This window comes from Lampetra fluviatilis, chromosome 10 (genome assembly GCF_964198595.1).
Source record: "Lampetra fluviatilis chromosome 10, kcLamFluv1.1, whole genome shotgun sequence".
Taxonomy (NCBI): Eukaryota; Metazoa; Chordata; class Hyperoartia; order Petromyzontiformes; family Petromyzontidae; genus Lampetra; species Lampetra fluviatilis.
In genome coordinates, this window is record NC_136284.1 from 4663638 (window position 1) to 4687335 (window position 23698).

Below are 23698 nucleotides of genomic sequence, written 5' to 3' on the forward strand. Positions count from 1 at the left end.
GCAGTAGTTTCACTCACACCAATACGGAGATAACCCGTGCAAGTAAGTAACACAAGCCACTGGTCATAATTCGTTAAGTCATTTATTCTACCATAACCATGCAAGGCCGAGAACACCAACACTGGTCAATAAAAAGTACAAGACAGTACTTTCCCAGGTAATAAACAGTACCTTAACGTTGCCTCTTTTTGCTACCATCAAAGATTAGCTTCAGATCCAAACAAGGACTACATCACCTTTTGCTAAGGATTAAAGTAAACGATCGGCCATCATCAAGAGAATGAATGAATAAAAGAACGAAGCAATGAAGATACTGTAAAGACGTACAGCAGCACAAAAAACAGTAATGTAATTGGAAAATTCTGCTACGTCATGTACGCAATCAAAAAAACAGTAAAATGTAAACAGATCCTATGTTGTTACATGCGATTCTAATTTAAATGTTAACATCTTAGTGGAATAAAATAAAGGATAAGACCTGGAAAACCACCAGGCAAAAACTAAACTTTGAAATCTGTTACACTATAAACCAGGGCTACTCACCAAACAAGTCCCCTACCACAACATAAACATCATGTAAAGGTGTCAACTACAAAGTTGGAACGCAATTTATTTCACTTTGCATCCTCAACAAATCATTAAACTGGACTAAAGTAATTGCACACAAATAGTGTCAAGATTTTTATTTTTATTGCCAAGGGTTTTTCGACAACAGGTCCAAAGACCCGTCATTTCTCCTCGGCTACGTAACTCCCGACAAAGTGTGCAAGCTACGCATTTGTCAGCGCACGTCCTTAAATGTCAACGCCTGTGCCCTTTTGTGGCACATGCAACACCCCTCCCCCACCCTCAGTTTTACACCACCAGCCTGAATGGTCCCCGTTTCAAAATGATTAACATCACAGATGAGAAGGTACCCCACACAACACGATACGATTTTGTATTTTAAACCACGTGTTCATTTTAGAAAGTGCTTGTTTTCATTTTGAGCGGACCCACAATTCTCCAATGTCGAAGGCTTCATAAAACTAGTCTGCTAACTACTGACAAAGATGACACCGTAACACAAAGTAGAAAAGAGATATAACCAATGGACGATGTGCCGAACGTGATCTTTACTACGAGATGACAATTCTGCACAAGGTTGCCAACCGATGGCACCTTTTTGGACGCATCAGAGCAGCCCACACATGTTTGTGATAAGGCCTTGTCATGCAAATAGCACGCCAGGCATACCCTTGTCAACTTCGCGTGTTCGCACTTGCGCATGCATTTCATTGCCCAAATCAAATCACCTGTAGCGAGGTTTACAGCACACACAGATGTTGCACCACTTATAAACCGACAGTTTTATTGCAACAAGATTAGCGTCAATACTGAAAAGATGTCATGCTTAATTTAGTGCTCGTGTTTTCACATTTAGAAAAAGAAAACGTCATCAGTTTTTATAAGCAACGAATTTTACAAAAATTGCTGTTTCCGTGGAACCGCAGCCAGCGCCACGATGCTCGACAGAAGCACGTCACAGTGGTCATCGCGCCCCCCGTCACACACTTGCAGCCGAAACCTTACTTCTGTTTAAGGAACGTCAGGAGCCAACACCAACAGCATCACCAGTAATAACTAAACAATGGCACTATACACTGCTACCTTTGGTTCTTACGTTCCATTTTCAACATCGCTACATATTATAAACAAACATTACAAGGCACATTGTTTATGCATAGGATTCGTTATTATCCTCCCATTGTTTTAAGCTTCCTTTTATATATAGTTCTCTTTTTACTCAAGGTACTAATACTACTGTAATAAGTAAATGACTGTGAGCCACTTTTGGAATGCAAATTAAAGCCCAGAGAACTCTCTCATGTTTCATTTGTTTTTTCACAAAAATCCGTAAGGAACATCAAAGTATCCGACCGACACGTGTAAAACAATAACACTTGCCACTCGAGGCGACCTAGCAACCCCATTCATCGCTATAACCTGCACGCCTGTCTGGCACCTCGGGAGCCGCCACCCCATTCTGCTGCAGGCTGCCGCCTCCGCATCCATCACGGAGCGGCGCTCTGGTCGAGCTGCCCGCCTCGGGCCTGTGTCTTGGCTTGCGAGGCGGCAGTGCCACTTCAGACGGCCTCACTTGGAGCTGCTCTTCAGCCGAGCCATCTGCTCTCTTGTGTCTCTCTACTGAGTGTTTTCCCCGGTGACCCTCGGTCACCTTAGGGCGAATTTCTTCAGTTCGTTTCGTGTGCTGGTTGCCGTCCAGGGCACGCTGCGGCTCGCCAGGCCCATTCTGTGGCTTGCCCTCAGTGGCAGTGCTCGTTTGGGACTCGGGCTTCATCTGACCTTGGCTTCTGGGCCGGTCTCTTGGCGGATTTCTTTGGTAGCCGGAGCCAGGCAAGCCGTCCTGCCGTGGGGGAACGTTTCTTGCATTCCGTCTAAACCCTCTGCTGGATTGAGATGTCCTCCCTCCCCGACCACCATATTGAGATCCATTGGGCTCCTGGAAGGGAGGTGCAGAGCCAGGCTTCCTATCAGTGGACTGGGCAGCCTTGAAAAGACAAAAAAAAAGTCAATTAAAAATTTAATTAAGAAAACCATCTTATAAGCTTGTTTTACATTTTAAAAATAAATAATATATGGAGGGAGTCAGAGGAAAACATTGCATTATGTCCAACAATTAATAAAGCCGACGATATTATCTCACAATTAGGTGTAAAAATGAAACTTAAGCATTACCCCTTGTGTCGTGACGGAGCCATCGTTTCCGGTCGCTGGCCGAGAGGCATGGGTTCTAGTACCCAGGGGCAGACTAAGTAGCGGCATTACTGGGGCAGAAACATCACTGGGGGTGGTCACGGGAGTTACACTGGACTGCGAGGACACAGAGTCACTCCTGGGCTTAGACGCGACGCTGTTCTTTGGCGGACCCACTGCGAACAAGAGCACACAAGGTCATTAATGCCAATGCAATGAGAAAGAAACAATTCCAATGCGTAACGTTGAGTTATGGCAATTGCCGTTTGTAGGACGCCACAAAATGTAACCTACCTTCGCCAAAGGTTTGAAGAGCCAGCTTCATGCTTTCACAGTCGCATACAAATCGAAGGGTCTTGCTCAACTCTTCATCGTACTTCCTCTCGCTGACAAATTGCTGTGAAGGAAAAACATACGTGGAGTTTAGCACCAAACGATCGTGAACCGATCGTAAAACAACAGCAGTTTGTAAAAATCAAGAGGAAATATATTATTTATCCCAATAAATAAAACAAACTATGAGGTTGTAACACAATTGACACGAGTAATCAAGCAGTAAAAACTAATCTGCAATATACCCTTGTGAAAAGTCTCCAATTGCTCAATATACAGTTTTCTAAGCACACAGTCCAAGTAATGACGAAGGGAAATGTCATCATACCTTTATGTCGGCTCTGAGGCTTGCGAGCTGAGCCTCCGACATGCGCACAGAGTTATCCGTGCGTCGCTTCAGGTCTCCCGCCTTCTCCTGCCTGGCCTTCAACAATCTTACTGTGCACTCACGGAAAAGCAACTTCATCAGAGAAGTGTACTTCGTAGGGCCACCAGTCACTTGTAAATAATGATTCGTGGGGCACTGCTATTTTCACTAAATTAAATGCAGAACTTTACAATGTACAATGTCTACCTTTAGGAGAGTTATAAAAAACATGTCCTAATTTTTACAAGGATAAAAAATAGAATGTTTTCCACTATGTGTAGGATTTGACAATGGTGTGCAAGGATAATCTGCGACCTATTAATGAAACCGTTTTTTTGTTCTTTTGTTTCGTGTTCGAATAATGCTGACAAGTTATGAATAAACATATTTGAAAAGTCTTCACCTATTGACCTCTATGCACATAACGTTTACACATTTATATCATGGTTTACAGATATACTTATTACAGGTGAGACACATGTGGGTATTGTAAATACAATGGCAGAGTCAACATATCACCGTTCACTTTGTTTTAAAATCAATGTTATATTCTGCTGTACTGAATGTGTGGGTTTTCGCCTGGTCTGAACACCGAATGAAACAAACCGCTGCCAATCACAGAGATGTTTTCTGGACAATATTTGGACAGTCTAAATGTGAGTATATGCAATAAGCACTACTAACAGCAAGACAAACACAGAAGTCACTTTACAACTGGTTGTTAGTACTGTGCTATGACAAGAGAGGTGGTCCTTGTAAGAATTTTAAGGCCAGGTTATATATATCGCACTGGTTTTAAAAGGAGGCCATGTAATGTTCTTTGGCCTTTTATTTTTTCATTTTGCCACAGAAAACGAACTTTGAAACGCGACGCGATAAATCACTGTTTCAAGCAACCGTTATCTCTTGGGGGCAGCACCACAGACACAGCGAATTGGGTTTCCACAAACCCTAGAGCAGATTACGAAAAAACAAAAATGGCCGAGTGAACTCACTTGCTTCTTCTTTCACCTTGTCAATGTCTGACAGGAGAGAGACTTCCCGATCCATCAGGCTGAGAACGCGGCACAAGAAACATTCAGTAAACAGTGAAATTTAACAAATTGAAAACCATAAAATTATATATATTTGTATGGGTGAAAAATAAGCACCGTTTAAAATGAAATTTTAATCTTCAACCATTTATGTATATTTTTGTAGAGATTACAAAATGTATCGCATAGAAAGAAAAAGATCAATTCAGATGAATGAACCATGAAAAACAAATTACAGCCCTTTTCTCAATCCACTGCCGTATAAAGCCTTGCCACCCCATTTCAGTCACAGGGGTTGTTTGTCCATACTTGACCACCCTGGCCTGTGGGGGTTACTAAAGCAGCGGTGGGGGTATGCCCAGCTCAGATATCACTCACGACTGACGTTAACCATGGCTGAGAATCGAATTCAGGTCGGCAGATCCACTGCAAGTGCGCAAACTACAGCGTCACTGCTGCTGCCCCCCACGCAAATGGATTAATGGTAAATTATGGAGTTGGGTCTCATGCATCCTTCCACTCTGTAGACTTCTCCCACTCTGTGGACGTGGTTTCAGTGCATAGTGCTGCAAATGCTTTATGTGATTGCCAGGTAAAAGGTATAGATTCAATAATTTACATTTGACAAAAGAAAACTACGTAAGAATATCTTGATTTGAAGCTTTCGTGACTGCAGGAATTCACTCTTTGGTTCTTTCGGTCTTTACCGAAAGAACCAAAATGAGTACGTAAGAATAATTTTCCGAGGTGAAAAAGTTCCAATAACCATTATTCTAACAACAAAACGTCTGAATGACTTCATGGTAGACTGTATGGAGTGGAAAATTGTCAAATTCCAGCTGGAAATATTCTTAATATCAATTCACAACAGTGAAAACCAAACCCAAAAGCATTAGTGAGAAAATGGCCAATTGAAGGGGGAAAATAAACAGAAAATTATCAATCTAAAGCAACAAACGCCTGTTATAAAAGGCAGCCAATAGTGAATGACTTGCGAGAACGCTATAAAGTTACACTGCCAAAAGCAGATATTTAGTTATACTGGAAACACTGTTTGCTGTCATCATAACACAAACTCGCCAGTGTTTCTCACTGTACTCTTCAAACATTAAAAAAGTGGTGGCCTCCACTCTGCAGAAAAGCATGACAAACATCCTATTAACCCAGTGCAGGATCAATAAGCGTAAACCTCTGAAAATTCCTATCTTCAGCAAATAAGAGCTTTGAATAAATAACTGCTTTCATCTCTTTAAAATAATAACAAGCTATTATTTATTTTAAAGAATTCCATTATTCACCTTTACAATGGATTCAGATATGCCACATATAGCTTCTTTAACAGACTGTTGAGGCAAATGCTGTTAGCGAACGCCTATAAAGGCCGACACGGCACACGAGGGGAGTGAATGGCCAACACCACACTCGGCCGCCTTTGTCTCCCTAGTGGTCATGTTTACACATTGTACCAGGAACTCATTTGAAGTTGAGTCGACCTAGGGGAGGGCCCAGGATCGGTTCAGATAATAGTCACTAGTGTTGACCATGAGCGGGTATTGAACCCGAGTCGCCGGGTTCATAGCGCAACGCAGATATGCAACAACCACCACCCCCCCACCAGCAGGTGTACACACCATTGTTGAAGCTCGTAAAAAGACGATTTGATCTTCTTCACAGATGTATCCATCTCTTCCTTCAGCAGCAGACGATAACGTGTTAGGGATGCCGTGCACCTCTGAAGATCCTTCACAGACTTCTCAATGTTGGGCCCTACGTGGAAAGTAACAGCAAAGCTTTGCAACACGACAGCACCACCATCTCAACATGTTCACGTTCAAGTCCAAAGAGATGGCAGTAACACAACACTTTGATTCACGTGTGTACAGGTACAGTCACCACTGGATGAAAGTCTCCCCCATTGAGAATCTCCAATACATCACCATGCTGGTCAGTTGCATAGGTGAAAGCAGGGATCAAACATTAAAATTTACAATTCTGTAAAGAGAAAAGTTTCTTGGATTCAGAGGCATGGAAAATCGCATGGCAAGTGGGAAGACAGCTAGAAATGCTGCCAAAATTGCCCAAGCTCTGTAGCTCTAAATTGGAGTGTTTGGTCAACTCAATCATTAAATGAAATATACATTGTAGTGTAGTACAGTGCAACATTGTGTTTTGCTGCACTGCCCTCTGCTGACAATGTAGCCCTGCAGCAGCCTACACCACCTGTGTCATGCACGGGGGTCAGCCATTCAAGCACTATCCACGCTCCAGCCCGCTTAGCTTCCAGGGTCTGACAAGATAACAGCACATTCTTTTTAACACTTTAAATCAAATACAACACAGCTAGTTCCCATTCCAACAACCCCCCCCCCAACTGGGCACCCTTGACAAGTTCCCTACCTGGTTTCTTGCTGTTGGACGTAGGATGTGAGAAAGGTTCTTCAGGAAACATAGCAGGCTGTGGATTGGGTGCGGTGTTGGCATTTCGCTGCGCAGCGCGGGGGCCGCGGTGCCGCCCTCCGTGTTGTACTGTACTCTGCCCCGTCTGCTTCGGGGGGGTCCGTCCAGTGTTTGGTTTAGGCTGAGAAACATCTTCCGATGTCTCGTGTGGCTCATCGTGTGCGCTCTCAACTATCGAGAGAGAAAAAAAAAATCAGTTTAATTGTCGATCCCGCACTCACCGATTCAATCCAGTCACTGGCTCACCAGCGGTCCAGTTGCCTCCTTATCGCTCCGCGATCCCTACTACCACAGTTACTCTTCTCATGAACTCCTGCCGAGGACTCCGTCTACCAGACTAATTGTTGCGACTCGTCCATGGTGTGCAAACACCAGACACTGCAGGTCAAAACAGTGCTTCTGCTTCTTTCCTGGCAGTTGCTCAACTTTTCTAATTCCCTCCCATCGTTTATTTCCCCAAGTTCTTAAGAAAGGCATTAACTCATCTTATAACACACCTGCAAATGCTCTTTGTTGCCGACCGCTTGGCATTTTGAGCCTTTGCTCAGAAATTGTGATTTTTAAAAAAAGATCCAATCTTGGAGAAATCCTTGTAAATGATAGCATTTTAAGCAATGTTAGTGCTCCTAAAATCCTTGCAGCATTAGTAAAAAAAGCACAATTTTCTAAATATATTTAACTTTATATTAAAGTTCTGTCAAAAGATATCACAGCTTAGATTATGAACTCCAGTTGCTCATTACAGTTTAAAAGCAAATCATCATCAAATAATGCATTGTTATAATGCATATTTGGGTGCCATTCAATTTTCATATGGCCAAGTGAAGTTTTCGTTTTCTAGGATCACACCCTCTCAATTCGTTACTTTTGGTCTAGTGAAGGACTAAAATTGCCATTCTAATCAGTTAAAATTTACAGTTTGCCTATACTATGACCAAATTAATTTTTCAACTGTTGAGCAACCAGTAAATACCAAGTGCTTCAATTTAACAAGCAAAATAAATAAAAGCAGAAGTCGTGATGTTGAAAATAAAATAAACTTAAATTTTGAGTGGCTCTCAAATGTGTATGCATGCATAAAACAGAACAGTAACTTCCATATGTGGAAACAAATTGTTAATAGATTGACATATTTTTGTTTCCACATGTAAACATTAAAATACTGTTGTTTTTTTGCTAAATATACGTATACTGATTAACAATAAACAATACATCCGACTGCCTACACATGTTATCGGTTTAAACAAAATAAAAGTGTACACTGCTGCGAAGAACACCTGCATGTGTGATGTCCAGTGATCTTGGCCTTGATGAGTCCGCACAGCCCTCTTTGTCGAGCATCAAAATTTCGTCCATCTTTTCAGCAAGGCCCTCTGCGCCATCGCCGTTATGAGCACCAACACCACCATCAACCACCATCACTGCCGCACCATCAGCAATCGCCGCAGTACTGCCAGCAACTACCGCCACCTCGCCAGCAACCGCCACCAATTCATCAGCGACCACCGCCACTTCGCCGGCCATCACCACCATTTCATCACCGTTTTCTCCGTCGCGCTCTTCCTGCGGCACGGGCTCTGGTTCCACTTCTTCCCGTGCAGCCTCGCTCGCGCCCTTGCCTCTTCCCTTCTTCTTCTTAGCGTTGGGCTGCAGCGTGAGTGGGCATCTCAATTAGGGCCGACTCGCTCAGACTATTTGTCAGTTTTGTGGTAAGGCCAACTGGGCAGCAGCAGGACATAGATTAACATGTTTCAATTGCAAGACAGGACTTGTGTTTTTAACTTAAAATACTGACACAATGATGGAATTATAATATTAACAGCTGTTTATTGAAATATTTTTTGTTAATTTAAACACTTGTCATTTACATGATGAATAGTAATCAAGCATTTCACAGCTGCATATTGCAAACCCTCTATTAGCTGTTTAATTGCTGCATGCAAATCAACACTCATCACTTCCTAATACTGTATCGTGTGTGAATCAATTTCTTTCACATCTAGTGTGGTCTATAGAGTGCTTACCTTCTTTTTACCAGTGGTGTTCCATTCATTTAGCACCTCATTTGCACGCCCTGTAAAATAAATAAATCAGATTTCACAAATTGTAACTCATCGTAATCTCATCTGAAATATAGACCATTGCATTAATGAGTGTAATATAAAACCTACCGTCAACAAATGCTTGAACAGTTTTGTCCACACTGAAGTCAAATTGTTGCAGAACCAGAACGATTTCGTTGTTGCTCTTGTTATTAACTACCAAGCGCACCGCATTTATCTGCAAAAAAGAATGGGTCAATCTTCACATCGCATGCACAAAAGCACTCAACCTTTGTTACGGGGAAACAGCAGTGCGTACATTGGGATTATTTTACAGTCCAGCAGTCAGAATTGAGGCTGAACTTAAAAGTACAGGGGTGGCAGCCATCAAGGCTCTCAGACACAGTCTTCGTGGTGCCAAGGGGCGCCATGGTGGCGAGATGTTAATTGCCTCTCCTGGTTATACAGGAGGTCGTGGGTTAGAGCCCAACCCCGACGCCTGTACATTTGGAGTTCGAATGTTCTCCCCATAGTCGTGAAGATTTTTATCCGGGTCCTCCGGTTTTCTCCGGAGCCTTATCTGCTAAAATAAAAAATAATTTAGTAGTTTAAAAAAACGTTTATGGTTTCAAAGAAAGCGCCTACATATTACAATCCGCTCCTCTTATGGGCCAACTCCAAACCTCACCTTCTCCCGTATATTCTCATGTCCGCCGGACCGAGCCATCACTGCCTTGGTCCTGGTGTCAAACTCAACACTTGATAAATCTGTGAACAAAAATACAAAGCAACCTGAATGTCTATTCATCCCAATCCAGTTCAAATGCTGAATTGGAAGTTACAATGCGAACATTCAAATATCACCGTTTAAATGCTATTCATGAAATTTGGTCAGCTGTTCAAACTTGGCATCAGCTATGTTAGCTCCAAGATTATATAATTTAAGAGTATAAGACAAAAAAAACACTTTTAAAATAAAGTCTTATTATTTAAAAAATAAACAAGTTCACGCTTATTATTCTCATCAGTTTGGAATTATGCAATGCGAAAGCAATTTCTGCAAAAACTACGATTATAACATTTGCACACAAATTATACACTGGCTGCATCATTATAACTTCAAATAAAACGCTTTCGATATCTTGCAGGAGAGAATAGGGGGGAACATACTTTCAAGAAGCCATTTTTGGTCTTGTGCCAAGTCCATGAACTTATTTAAATGCCAATGTCATGCTCAGTGCCAAGAGTCTTCAGGCATGCGTGAAAAATACCATAATTTTCAGGAGTAAGAAGGTTTGGAGGAATAAAAAGTTATAAAAGATTAACTTTTATAATTGCAAAAATTTGAATCTTATGTCAAAAAATGTTCCTCTCACTTTCACAACACTGTTTGACACTTGGATATAATTTTTCATTGGAATTGCAATTTTGGATTTGCTCAATCCTTATAACAGTCACCTACCCACAGTCTCAGCAACTTTATAATACTTTAGTATGACACAAAACAATGCCTATTAGTTACCCTGGATCAGTGCGTCACTCAAAGGTCCAATGGTAACCAGATGCCCCCCTGCATTTGTGCATTTGGCTTAAGAGGGAACACACCGTTGGCATAATTCACCTCCCAGGAGTGCAGGGCAGACGTGGAAGTTGGCTTCCTGCTCGTAGCAACTTTCCATTCGCTCATGAGGTCAAACTGCCTTCACTCATCTATCCAACTGAAATGCTTTCAGGATTGAGGTCAAGGCCAAGTCGAGCACTGTCAGCAGCCCAAACCCAGTTTAGCCTATGATTGGAATAACATGGACATTATTGGGGTATGTCAAAGGATAAGGAGCCAATCTCGGTTGCACATTGAGTTAACCAACACGTGGGGTAACAGAACCCCCCCTCCCCCCAAAAGCATCTCATGCAAAAACCCAACCCCAACAAGAGCTTGGGTCTAAACGCCCCCATGCAGGACGGACACTGCCGACGTGGCCACAGGGGAAGTGCTGCCAAGTCCACATCTGGTTCGGAGCTGTGCCCACTCGGGCTAGCCCCTCCTTTTAATTTTTTTCTCTCCACAGGACTGCCGCTGGCTCTCCACGTTACGCCAGCATTGCTAATTGCGAATGGCTGGGGCCCAACGGTGCACGCTTGTGGCATTTCGCCTGAAAACGCGTCACACCATTCAACGTTTTTTACACTTGCATATGCCACACATCTACAATTCTAATGAGGGTTCTCAACAGTCATCCGAACACAAAACTACGTACACATTCCGCACGCACACAATATACAAATATAGCAATGTGCACACCCACATACATTTCAGCTTTACCCTTAGCACGCCCTGTATTTACTCTAGGTCTCTCCTACAATAGCTTGACTCCCAGCTGGCTTTTAATGGATGTAAAGTATACAGAATACACTTAAGCAACATACGTCACACATTGACAGTAATATACAAACGACACACACCTCAATAGTTGCCATGCACTGAATTTATAGCAATTTAAAAGGGTGAGTGCACATCGCACTAGACTTTGACACCACCATCACTTTAGCTAAGTCAGCAAGCACGGAGGACAAAACACAGTCAAAGCCGGGCCACACGTTTCTTACCACTTCTTCACGCACCTTTCCGGCTCTTGCCAATGTCCATGGCAGAGTGAGAAACTCCAAGCGCGGATACAGCAAAGCAGCTCCACACACCGCCGCGATTCCCAGCACCAAACAAATCCTGTAACTACAGCAAGGTCGAGAGCAATGGGTCATCCGATTCGCTGGTCATTTACCCACCCTCTCTTCACAGCTGTGAACTTGACCCATACATGCACGCTGGAACATCATTATACTGACAAACAGTGCATCACAACAACACAGTAAGTAGGCCGTGAGCAGCAAGACGATTTGACAAATGGGCAGATGCACTTCAGGGACCGTCGATGAAATTAACATTCTAAACGTTTTACTTTACCAGGAAAGGCCCCACTGAGCTATTGTTCAGAGCTATATACCTCTATATAGCTCAACGAAGTGGCTTACCACGTGGACAATTATTGCAGCCAATACTATAAACGAGTGTTTCCAAATGTGGAGGGGGAAAAAAACCGGTGGACCCGGAGAAAAACCACGGGGAGAACATGCAAACTCCAAATATACAGCAGCTATTAAGGGACCGGATCGAACCCCCGACCTCCTGCATACCAGGCGAAGGAGTAAACATCGCGCCACCGCGGCACCCCACACATTGACTGTGGAGCACCGCACGAAAAAATTTGACAAAAGGAACCACGCAGGATCACAATGGTACCCCTCGTAGTTCACAATGGGAATCGTAGAGATTCTCACTGGAGATAATGCTCATTCCAGAAGGCCATTCGAATCGCACTATAGTCCTGGACGATCAGTTTTACTACTCGACAAAACGTACGTTCGGCCGACGTTCGAATTAGTCTTGTACTATCTGGGGTGGAGCACACAGTTCCTATCTTAATCTACTGAATTAGGATGCAACGTAAAGCAATCAGGTGGACTTTCGATCCAGCACTAATTCATTTAAATCTCTCACCGGGAGTCCGAATTACCCCTTTATCGCTACTACCGCGGTTACTGTTCCCAACTTAATCGATTCCTCCACGCAGATGAGGACTCTCCGTCTGGTAGACTCTTTCGTCTCACCCACACTATTGTTTTAGTAAAACGCCACGTTTACAGGTCACATCAATTCTCTTCCCAGCTTCCCTCGGCATCGCTTGCTCCACATTGGAATTCACTGAACATCGTTTCTCTCTCTCTCCGTTCCCCTGTAAGCTCGATTAAAGTGTTAACCTCATCTATTACAACTCTGATGGTGCTGTTTGTTGCTGGTCGCTTGCCATTTCTGGGGGGGGGGGGGCTGCGATCAGCAACTCTGGGTTTCAGTTTTTAAAAAAAAATCAGTTCCGAGGTCTAGAAATGCACACGAGGAACAGCAATAAATTCGCACTGGCACCAGAATTCACATCGCAGCTTCACCGAACCGAAAGATGATGAACGAAACGACGGAATTCAATACAATACGGAGGACGTTAATCAGCAACTATGAGTCGAATGTTCCAGGTGACCAGAGGATGGAGATCGGGCACGGTGCTAAAAACATCGAGAAGCTACTAGAAGCGGCATGCAGCATCCGGCAGTAGGCAGCCAGGCCAATGCACACATCCAGATGAAGAGGTGGGCCCCCTCTGTCGCACTCATCTGGGTACCTGGGCACACTCACACGGCGGCCCCCCTACCGGAGGGGATAGGACAGTCGTACGTAACCCTCCGCTGCCCCCCCCTTCTCTCCCAACGTTACAATAATAATTCTCCCCAGCAAATAATTACAACTACCGCGCCCGCCTTTAAACTGTAACGTTCACGCTGTCGCAAGCAAGAGTTTAAACAGAGCAATAGCAGTGATCGCGCGATACTTATTGTAAACAATGATCGCGATGACTTGTCAATAACAATGGAAGAATGGGGGATAAGGAGGATGAGGAGGAGGAGGGATACGCACTGCAGGAGCGGCGCGCCGAGTCGAATGAGCTCAGCCTCCCGAGCGCGCGCCCTTCGGGTCGTGCAAGCGCCTCGTCTCGCGTTCCCATTGGCTGACGCGGGCTGCGCGCGCACCCCCCCCCTTCTTCACATCCCCCCCCCCCCTTCTTCACATCCCCCCCCCCCTTCATATCCCCCCCTTCATATCCCCCCCCTTCACATTCCCCCCTTCACATTCCCCCCATCAAATCCCCCCCTTCACATCCCCCCCCTTCACATCCCCCCCCCTTCACACCGCCCACCCTGCAAATCCCCCCCCCTTCACATCCCCCCCCTTCACATCCCCTAACGTGGTCGTTGGAAATCGAGCGCGGGGCTGGGGGGGGTGTTTCCGATCCAGGAAAGTAACCCCCCCCCCCATGCGTACGTGTCTACCCACTGACCAATGAGGAAGGTGGAAATTTCAGGGGCGGGGCGGGTGGGCGGGCGGGCGGGCGGGGCGAGAAAGGGGGCGGGGGGAGGTTAAATATGATCACGTGACCCCTCCCCGAACGCGTGGCCCGTAAGAAAACCTCAGCGCCGGAAAAGGCACGTGACGGAGAGCGAGCAGCCAATGGGATGGCGAAAATAAAGGGGGGGGGGGGGAGACAAAGGGCGGCCGTATAAAATTAGTGGGACGCGACTTTTGTGTCGCAGTCGTGTCGAGCGCACTTATTGGTGATTTTTATTTATTTGGTTTAGTTATCAATACTGTACGTTCTTTTGTTGCGATATAAAAAGGGGTTGTCACCCAAAGACTACGACTGTTTTAGGAAATATAATATGCCAGTTTATAAATTGGTCATCAGACGTTCTTTTTTAAGGTTAACTCCGTGGTATAAAATGCAATCTATAACTTATTATTCACTCTAGAAACGCTCTCTATTTTCTTAATTAAATGTAACGCATCAAAGCGAGGGGAGAATGCCAGTGTTAGACAATGCTTTTTTCCCTCTGGAAAATAGTGAGGGCAACAGATAGGGCTCGAAAGAGATCAGGTATTAACTTTGAAAGTATTTTATGCCGTGACCCACTGCTGGAAGCCACCAATCACGGCTCTGCAATGCCACAATCTCAGAGGAAGGAGTAACAAATGTCATTTTTGCAGAATCTTAAAAGCGGTACCAGATGGTGTTCCATTTTATGTACATAAACCTATATCAACATTTGTATCGTATTACTACATTGATTCGATATTTAATTGCGTCGAATAAGTAATTTTATAAATTGCATCTACAACTTTATAGATTGCGATAATTGGTTCTTTACCCTTCTATCTGGCAACGAAACTGACACCTTTTTTACAAGGAGTCATGTTTGCATAGACCGCAATACCTGCAGTCATAATACAAACAAAAGAACAGACCAGATGACGCCAAAAGGCGTCATCTGGTCCAACCCATATGAGACTAGGCTCTAAGGAAAGCTGTCTCGGGTGTGGATCAATCAACTTTAAGGACAGTGCACATTATCAGAGTTCTGTTCTTTTGTTTGTATTATGACTGCAGGTATTGCGGTCTATGCAAACATGACTCCTTGTAAAAAAAGGTGTCAGTTTTGTTGCCAGATAGAAGGGTAAAGAACCAATTATCATATTTTTACTGGCAAATGAGGTTCCCATAGTGTAGATTTATAGATTGCCCCTGAGCAAGATGGCGTTGAAATTGCATATTGAGGCCACGTGGTCGACCTCTCGGATCACGTGATGCGTATCCATCGCCACGCCCCCAGCTTGTTGGACGTGGGGTGGGGGATAGTGGGAGGCCTCGTATGTGACTTCCCCGCCGTTCGTGCAGCCAATGGGAGGGCCGCGTGCGACGTGTCTCGCGGGAGGGGGGTGGGGATAGGTGGGCTGGAGGGGGGGGGGAATAGGTGGGCTGGGGGGGAATGGGTGGGCTGGGGGGGGGATGGACTGGGGGGGGGGGATGGGTGGACTGGGGGGGGGGGGGATGGGTGGACTGGGGGGGGATGGGTGGACTGGGGGGGGGGGATGGGTGGGCTGGAGGGGGGGGGTTGGAGGGCTGGGGGGGGTAGGTGGGCTGGGGGGGGGATAGGTGGGCTGGAGGGGGGGATAGGTGGGTTGGGAGGGGAATGGCTGGGGGGGATAGGTGGGCTGGGGGGGATGGGTGGGCTGTGGGGGGATAGGTGGGCTTGGAGGGGGATAGGTGGGCTGGTAGGTGGGCTGGGGGGGTAGGTGGGCTGGAGGGGGGGATAGGTGGGCTGGGAGGTGGGCTGGGGGGGGATGGGTGGGCTGTGGGGGGATAGGTGGGCTGGGAGGGGGATAGGTGGGCTGGGGCGGTAGGTGGGCGGAGGGGGATAGGTAGGCTGGTAGGTGGTTTGGGGGGGAGGTAGGTGGGCTGGGAGGGGGGGGATAGGTGGGGGGGGGGTCTCGCGCCTTTGGGGTTTTCCGTCATCGCCGCTGCAGTGGCGGGCGGCGTAGCGCTCGTGGCGTGCGCGCGCCCTGAGGCAAAAGTCACGAGAAACGCCCAACATTGCTCCACGTACAACACACACACATATATATACTGTAATATACCATGTTGACGTATCCCCTCATGACTGATGTCCCTCCTTACAATATACCTGTCTGGGAAAAACAAAGCCACGGGGCAGGCAATACTTTTTAAGACAATTATGGTTGTGGCATAAATCACTGTAAATGTGATCCCTCCCTGTGGCAAGGGTTGGTGGATCACGAAGATATTAAAATTACAAGCCAAGCCTGCGAGATGGCCGGTGTGTGTTCGTGAACCCATCTGTGCAGACTTCAGTGTCCAGCCCTCGCATGCCACTCCTAAATGTGGCATTTCGTAAGACGACAATGCTACAAAATAATAGTATATGACTATAGATATACATTACTTCACAAGAAAGTACTGTACCGGAAAAAAATAGTATTTTTCTAATTATGAATTTCCAGTGTAAATATGCGGTGTTAAAGTTGGCATAACCAACATCATTTTAGGTGAAATAGATAACAATTCGTTAGACGTTACACGAGTTAAACCCTATTGAATCGTCAGCAAAGCCTTGCGGATTAATGGTAAGATACTTTTTTTGTTAGTAAAAAAAATCCATTGGTGCGTCTAGCAGCAGTTGTGACAACAAATTAGCATTCTAGACAATTCATAATCACGTACTTAAATTTAACCGTCTCGCAGAAAGTATCAATAAACTGATATAACTGTTAATTGCCTTTTATCTCAACCATGGCGTGTGTGTATGTAATGCTCACGACACACTCAATGAAATGCCAAGTAACAGATATGGTGCAGTTTTATGAAAGCCATTTAAATCCAGATTTTTGGGCGTTACACATCTCAGCCGATTTAAAACAATAAATAACGATAGCAGGTATTATTATTTGTTGTTAAATGGGTCATAAAGTATTTTAAAATGCAGCACTAAATTTCAAATTTGCTTCCATTGCCTTAAATAAAATAAAAATTGCTATGCTTGGGATCACTGATAACCAGAGTAGCTCCTAAAATCCCTTGTAAGCTATTGGATTTCAGTATATATGTAGTAATTACTCAGGAGGCTTGACGACGGGATCGGAGGCACACTTATTTATTAACACAACTTGTATACAGTTAGCGAGTATACACAGGACCTAAGGGGTAACGTCCCCTTACTCGGCTAACAGGGAGACACAACATCTAAGCCCCGCTAACCTAAGCCCAAGTCCTCCACTAGGGAGCTAGGGGAGGCTACCTGTCCCAGCCCTGGTCAAGCTGGGATCCGACCCCCTGAGTTCCCAGACCTGCTCGTCAGTCTGGGCTCTCGGGGCCACGCCACCGGCTTGCCCTGGTCGGCCCTGACAAGGACAGCGAGCCAGGGGAGCTTCGGGGCCTATGCTAGCTGGTCTTCCGTCTTCGCTGGTTAAAGCTGATACCTCGACCTCGATCCCTCCGGCTCACCCCCTCTTATAGTCCGCGGCCCCCCCGGGAGGGGCCCGTGGGGGATGCAGGTGCGGACGTCGGTGTGGCCACCTCCTATGTGTACGGCCCTAACCACGCCCCTTGTGTTTGTTTACCGTCCGCTCCCATACACAATTACACCTCTACATCACCCCCCCCTGTACAGCTCGCAGCCGTCCCCGGCTGCAACAAAATCAGAATAAAGGTGCATGCCTCCCCAAAACCGTGTGTGCCTCGCGTAAATTTAACAAGAACAATAACAGTCATAACAACAACAACAACAGGAAACAGGTAGAAGAAGAAAGAGAAAAAAATAACCCGGCGCACCCTCCCGAATAAATACCCCATTCCGCAAACCCAACATATATACACGCGCTCCGGATGCCCCTCCCCCACTGTCCGCAAGGGCCCCCCAACGGCCGACCTCACAATAGTCTGCGCGTTTTGGCGCGTGTTCTCGCGGCGGGCCCGTCACAAGGGCTCGACCCGGCACGCTCAGTGGTGGTTGGTGCAAGAGAGTCTGGCGTCGCTGCCGAGTGACCCCCGACCCCTCCGGGAGGGGTTGGCGGGCTTGGACCCGTCACTCCTGTTGCACCTGGAGATGGAACAGTTGATGTCATGTCAGGCGAGAGCAGCGACGTCGGGGAGTCGGCGGACCCCTCACACGTTTGGCCATGCGTGTGTGTGTGAACCACGGGCCGGCGCAATGAACGGTTTCAACCTTGAGGGGTGCACGTACCACCGACGCCTCCCCCATTTGACGCGAACACATTGCGGCCGTAAGACCTGTACGACCTCCACTGGCCCCCGCCACGGCCGTACCAACTTTGACGAGGTTGCCAGTGGCACCTGGGGACAGTGCAACCATGCCCTGTCCCCTGGTTTCCATTTGAACACATGTACCCGCCCCAGCCGAAGCCTCTCGTTCGCCTTCTGGCGGAGTTCAGAATTTTGCACGGCCGCTTCCCGCGCCTCAGACAATTTGCTGATGTTAAATTTAACGTGTTCGGACAAGGTAGACTTCGCCTGAGGCGCCGAGAGCTTCAGCTGGGTCGTCACAGGGGGGTTAGCCTCGCGGCCATACATTAAAAAGAAAGGGGAAAATCCGGTGGCCGCATGGGGAGCCATCCTGTAGGCCTGCAACACACCGGCTATGCGAAGGTCCCAATCTGTCTGAGATTCGGACACCTGTTGGGACAGCATAGACGTGATGGTCCGATGCAGCCGTTCCACCATCCCGTCAGTTTGAGGGTGATACGGGGAGGTCCGAATTTTCTCCGTACCCAAGAGGTCGCACACCTCGCGGAGGAGTTTTCCCGAAAAATTCTTACCCTGGTCAGTAAGCAGCCGTTCCGGAGCACCTTTGTCGAGGACATAGCCCTGGACAAAGGCCTCCGCGATGGCTGCTGCCGACTGGTTGGCCAGGGGCCAGGCCATAGGCCATCTCGTGAAGTATTCGACCCCTGTCAATAAATACCTATTCCCCCTGGGTGTAGCGGGAAATGGCCCGAGTATGTCTAGCGCAACGAGCTCGTTAACCCGGGAAACCTTTATGGACTGCAGCGGAGGGTTGGACCCCCTAGCTGGTGGCTTTCGCTGCGCGCATTGCGTGCACGACCCCAGGAGATCCCCCACGTCCTTTGCCATGCCCGGCCAGAAGAAATCGAGCTGGAGCGTGGCAAAGGTCTTGTGAACCCCCAAGTGCAGAAGCCGCTCATGAACAGCCCATACCACCTTACCCCTCAATGCTGCAGGCACCACGAGCTGCTGGCGGCGGGTTTTTCCGTCCCAGTGCATTAAAAGACCCTGGAACAACCCCCACGAGTCAATGTTCGCCACCCCCTGCCCAACCCCCCCTGCGCGACGGCGCAGAGCGAGGAGGGAGGTGTCCTCCATTTGGAGGCGTCCCCATTCCGCGACCGACAACCCCAGCAACGAATCCCTCCCTTCTTGCTCGATAGGACCCGAAGCCGAAGGCGCATCGGCGGCGGCCACGAGGACCGAATCGGTGGTGACGTTCGGGGGCCTACAACGCCCCGAACCCAGGAGGCAAGCGCACTCCGAAGTGGGTGGCAACCGTGACAGGGCGTCAGCGTTCGTGTGGCGGACGCCCTTACGATATGTGGTGACAAAGTCGTAGTCCTGGAGAATCTCCAACCATCGAGACAACTGGCCCGATGGTTGTTGAACCCGCAGAGCGTACTGTAGGGCCGCATGATCTGTACGGACGGTGAAACGCCGACCGTACAGATATGGGCGGTACTGCTGAATGAAATAAACAATTGCCAATAATTCCCGATGGGTAACGCAGTACCGTTGTTCCGCTGGAGACAGTACCCGACTACCGTAAGCCACCACATGCTCTACGCCCCCAATGAGTTGGGACAGCACGCCCCCGATGCCCGTGTTACTTGCATCTGTATCGAGCAAGAAGGGTTGTGAGAAGTCGGGGTAATTCAACGGCGGAGCCCCCACCAGGGCATTCCGGAGGGCGTGAAAAGCAGCCTCCTCCTCCAGCCCCCAATGAAACCTGACTCCCTTGGACGTCAAGGCATGCAATGGTTTCGCGATCGTAGCGAAGTCAGCCACAAACCGTCGATAGTACGACGCGAACCCAATGAAACTCCTGACCTCTCCCACCGAGGTGGGAGTCGGCCAGGAGCTGACGCATTCCGTTTTGGCGGGATCAGTGGATATCCCCGAGCGCCCAACAATGTGACCCAAATACCGCACCGATTCGCGGAGCAAATGGCACTTCTGCGGTTTAAATTTTAAATTGGCAGCCCGCATTTTGAGAAAAACAGCACGCAGCCTCTGGAGGTGTTCCTCGAAGGATTTGCTAAAGACGATGACATCGTCCAAGTAAATTAAACACGAATCCCATTGCAAGCCTGCCAAGACCAGTTCCATTAACCGCTGAAAAGTTGCCGGCGCAGAATGTAAGCCCATCGGCAAGCGGTTAAATTGGAAGAGACCTTGCGGTGTCCGAAAAGCAGTTTTAGGTTTTGATTCGTCATCCAGAGGAAGCTGCCAGAATCCAGATAGTAAATCGAGGGTGGAAAAGAATCGCGCCCCCGCCAAGGCATCGAGCGACTCATCCATTCGAGGAAGCGGGTACGCATCTGCCACAGAAATTTTGTTCAATCGCCGAAAGTCGACACAAAACCGCAGTGAGCCGTCGTGTTTTTTCACCAAAACGATCGGTGCGCCCCACGGGCTGTTGGAAGGGGAAATGATATCGGCGGCTAGCATGTCATCAACAGCCGATTTGACATGATCCTTTTCGGCGGGACTGAGCCGAAAGGGATTTTGGCGGATTGGCGCGCTGTCACCCGTGTCAATATGGTGTCGCAGCAATTTAGTACAACCAATATCAAATTTGTGTTTACTAAAAACGTCGGCAAATTCTTTCAGGAGAACTCGCAGCTGCGCACGCTGCGTGTCGGACAGATCCACAGATCCCGCGCAAAGTGCATCCAGCCATCCGTCATCACAGTCCGAATGCGGTCGCGACGGAGGATCGGTGGTTACCTGACCCACGAGTGGTTCCTCATAGGGCGCCGGCGTTGCGTGTGCAAGCACGGTCCCTTGAGGAACCACGGCCGTTCGCGATCCTACATTAAGGACTGCAATGAAGGGGTCCCCATCCCCTTTCACCATGGTCTGAGCCGCTAGCAAATCGGGTCCATTGACCCCGGCTCGAGATGGTCCCAACAAGACCCCCCGATCCGCAACCCCTTCAGCAAACGGCCGACGCAACCTAAGAGGGACGAGCATCTGAGCCCCCGGGGGTACGCGCACAGTTTTTGTCACGAGCGCCTGCACGGTGGCAAACGCCCGACGCTCCGTGGTGGGGGAAGACAAAAATGTAACACGTCGGCCCGATGGGAGCTCGATGCACCCCTGGTCAATCAAGATACGGATGGGCATTTTGGCCAAGAAATCCGTCCCCAACAGGCACGGAACCGCGAGTGAGGAGGAAACCAAAACAGGCCCGGATAATTTAATGTCTCCAATGCAAATTTTGGCGCGGATTTGCCCAATAATGCCCAGCGAGCCCCCGTTAGCAGCATAGCATGGCACGTCAACAGGGAGCAAGGGACGACTTTGAACGGGAAGGATGTTATAAATCAAATCAGATATAATGGTCGCCGATGCCCCTGTGTCAATTAAAATCCGCACCTCTACCCCATCAATATGACCGACCACAACCGATGATCCCGCCGACGCAGCAACGACATGATGGGCGAGCTCCGACCACTGACCCGGTTGGAGCGCTCGCCGCATTTCAGAACAATCGCGCGCGATGGGCGGCGATTTTCGAACCCTGTTCAGGTGAGCGCGTGAGTGTGTGTCGGATGTGTGCATGGGCCAAACGTGTGAGGTGCCACGACTCGCCGTATTTCTCTGCTGGAGCTTGGGTGGAGACGGCGTGGCGTCCTGACGAGGTGTCGCTCCGCGCTGACGGGGAGCCCGGCATCCTGACGCAACGTGGCCTTGCAGGCCACAGTTGTAGCAGCGTGTGAGCGCCCCAGATGGCCTGGGCTGCTCCTGGCGGCTCGGTCCATTCCGAGCCTGCGGTGCCGCCGATCTCCATTCCCCCCGCCGCTCCACCCCGCAGACCTCCTCTGATGGGAGGGCGGTGGCCGCCATGGCATGGCCGGCCACCCCCTTGGCAGCCTTGCGACGCAGGGACCGCAAGCCCCCGTGGATGTGGCGCGCGACCAGCAGGGACGACATCTCCCCGTCGTCTTGAGCCAAGACGGCGATGTCCAGCTCATCGGCGAGTAGCAGCAGCTTTTCAGCTACCCTGGCGTCCACTCCCTCCTCGTCCATCCGCGGGAAAGCTGCCTTTGCCAGGGCCAGGAGAGCCGTTCGGAAGGCCAGGGGCGATTCGTTGGCGCCCCGATGCCGATCGTGGAACAGCTGCCTGCAGTCCGAAGGCGGCCCATAGACGGCTGACAGCAGCTGCAGCGCCAGGTGCAGCGTGGCGCGCTTTTCCTTAGGCGCCGAGGTGAGGGTAGCCAGGGCGTCGTCGTCCAGCATCGCCGGCAGCGCGCATAGTGCCTCGGCGTCCGTCCAGTTCGCCATCTCTTGATGAGCGATGAACCGCCTTTTGAAGCCGCCCCAATCTCCATCCGCTCCCACGAACTCCTTGAAAGGCGGCAGTCGCTGTTGTAAGGCGACGTCCGTGGCTGCGGATCTCGCTCCCTCGTTCCTAGCCGACGTTACAGTGTGGGCGGGCTGTGAGCATGGCATCGCCGGTCGCTCCGTTGTTGACGCGCTGGCCGGCGTTGATGATGTCACGGCTCGTGCTTGGCCCTCAGCAGTCACCTGACGCAGGCCGGCCCCGCCCTCTGCTCGCACTGTAGTGATGGCGGGAAATTTAACCGCGAGCCGCGTCGGGGTGGCGGGAAATGCCGGCATGCGTCGGCTGCTGCCGTCTTCCCGCGCAGCCCCTCCAGCTCCCAGCCGCGTGATGTCCTCCAACACGGCGGCCGCGGCGTAGAGCAGCTCCGCCAGGCGGGAGTGAGCCAGCCGAAGTCCCTCGGCCGACGCATCCCCCCCCTCCTGTCGTAGCGGCGCGGGTGTACTCGGCCCCGGCTGCTCCGATCCGACCTCGGCCATCTCTGGTGGTGATTCGGCCGCGGTGTCCTCCCTCTCCGACTCCCTGGTACGTGTCGTCCCTCGTGTGTCCATCTTTGGACGTTTTACTTCTGACACCAGATGTAGTAATTACTCAGGAGGCTTGACGACGGGATCGGAGGCACACTTATTTATTAACACAACTTGTATACAGTTAGCGAGTATACACAGGACCTAAGGGGTAACGTCCCCTTACTCGGCTAACAGGGAAACACAACATCTAAGCCCCGCTAACCTAAGCCCAAGTCCTCCACTAGGGAGCTAGGGGAGGCTACCTGTCCCAGCCCTGGTCAAGCTGGGATCCGACCCCCTGAGTTCCCAGACCTGCTCGTCAGTCTGGGCTCTCGGGGCCACGCCACCGGCTTGCCCTGGTCGGCCCTGACAAGGACAGCGAGCCAGGGGAGCTCCGGGGCCTATGCTAGCTGGTCTTCCGTCTTCGCTGGTTAAAGCTGATACCTCGACCTCGAGCCCTCCGGCTCACCCCCTCTTATAGTCCGCGGCCCCCCCGGGAGGGGCCCGTGGGGGATGCAGGTGCGGACGTCGGTGTGACCACCTCCTATGTGTACGGCCCTAACCACGCCCCTTGTGTTTGTTTACCGT

General features: G+C 48.9%; 1 protein-coding gene across 4 annotated transcripts; it reads right to left on the minus strand.

Annotated features, from left to right (window-relative positions):
• Positions 1 to 63: 63 nt before the first annotated feature.
• LOC144934448 (spermatogenesis-associated serine-rich protein 2-like) lies at positions 64 to 13579 on the minus strand. Of its 4 annotated transcripts, none has more exons than XM_078860205.1 (13): positions 13516 to 13579; positions 11613 to 11715; positions 9679 to 9758; positions 9120 to 9228; positions 8973 to 9022; positions 8226 to 8595; positions 6889 to 7119; positions 6123 to 6258; positions 4453 to 4511; positions 3419 to 3528; positions 3052 to 3154; positions 2740 to 2933; positions 64 to 2551 (listed from the first exon to the last, which is right to left on the minus strand). In XM_078860205.1, the coding sequence occupies exons 2-13, from the start codon at positions 11635 to 11637 to the stop codon at positions 1961 to 1963; spliced, it is 2058 nt and encodes a 685-aa protein (XP_078716331.1). In that variant the 5' UTR covers positions 11638 to 11715; positions 13516 to 13579; the 3' UTR covers positions 64 to 1960. The 4 variants fall into 4 exon arrangements, with proteins under 4 accessions (XP_078716331.1, XP_078716333.1, XP_078716332.1 ...); XM_078860207.1 differs by having other exon boundaries at positions 11598 to 11721; positions 13516 to 13550; XM_078860206.1 differs by having other exon boundaries at positions 64 to 2503; positions 11613 to 11721; positions 13516 to 13544.
• Between the last annotated feature and the right edge of the window lie 10119 nt (positions 13580 to 23698).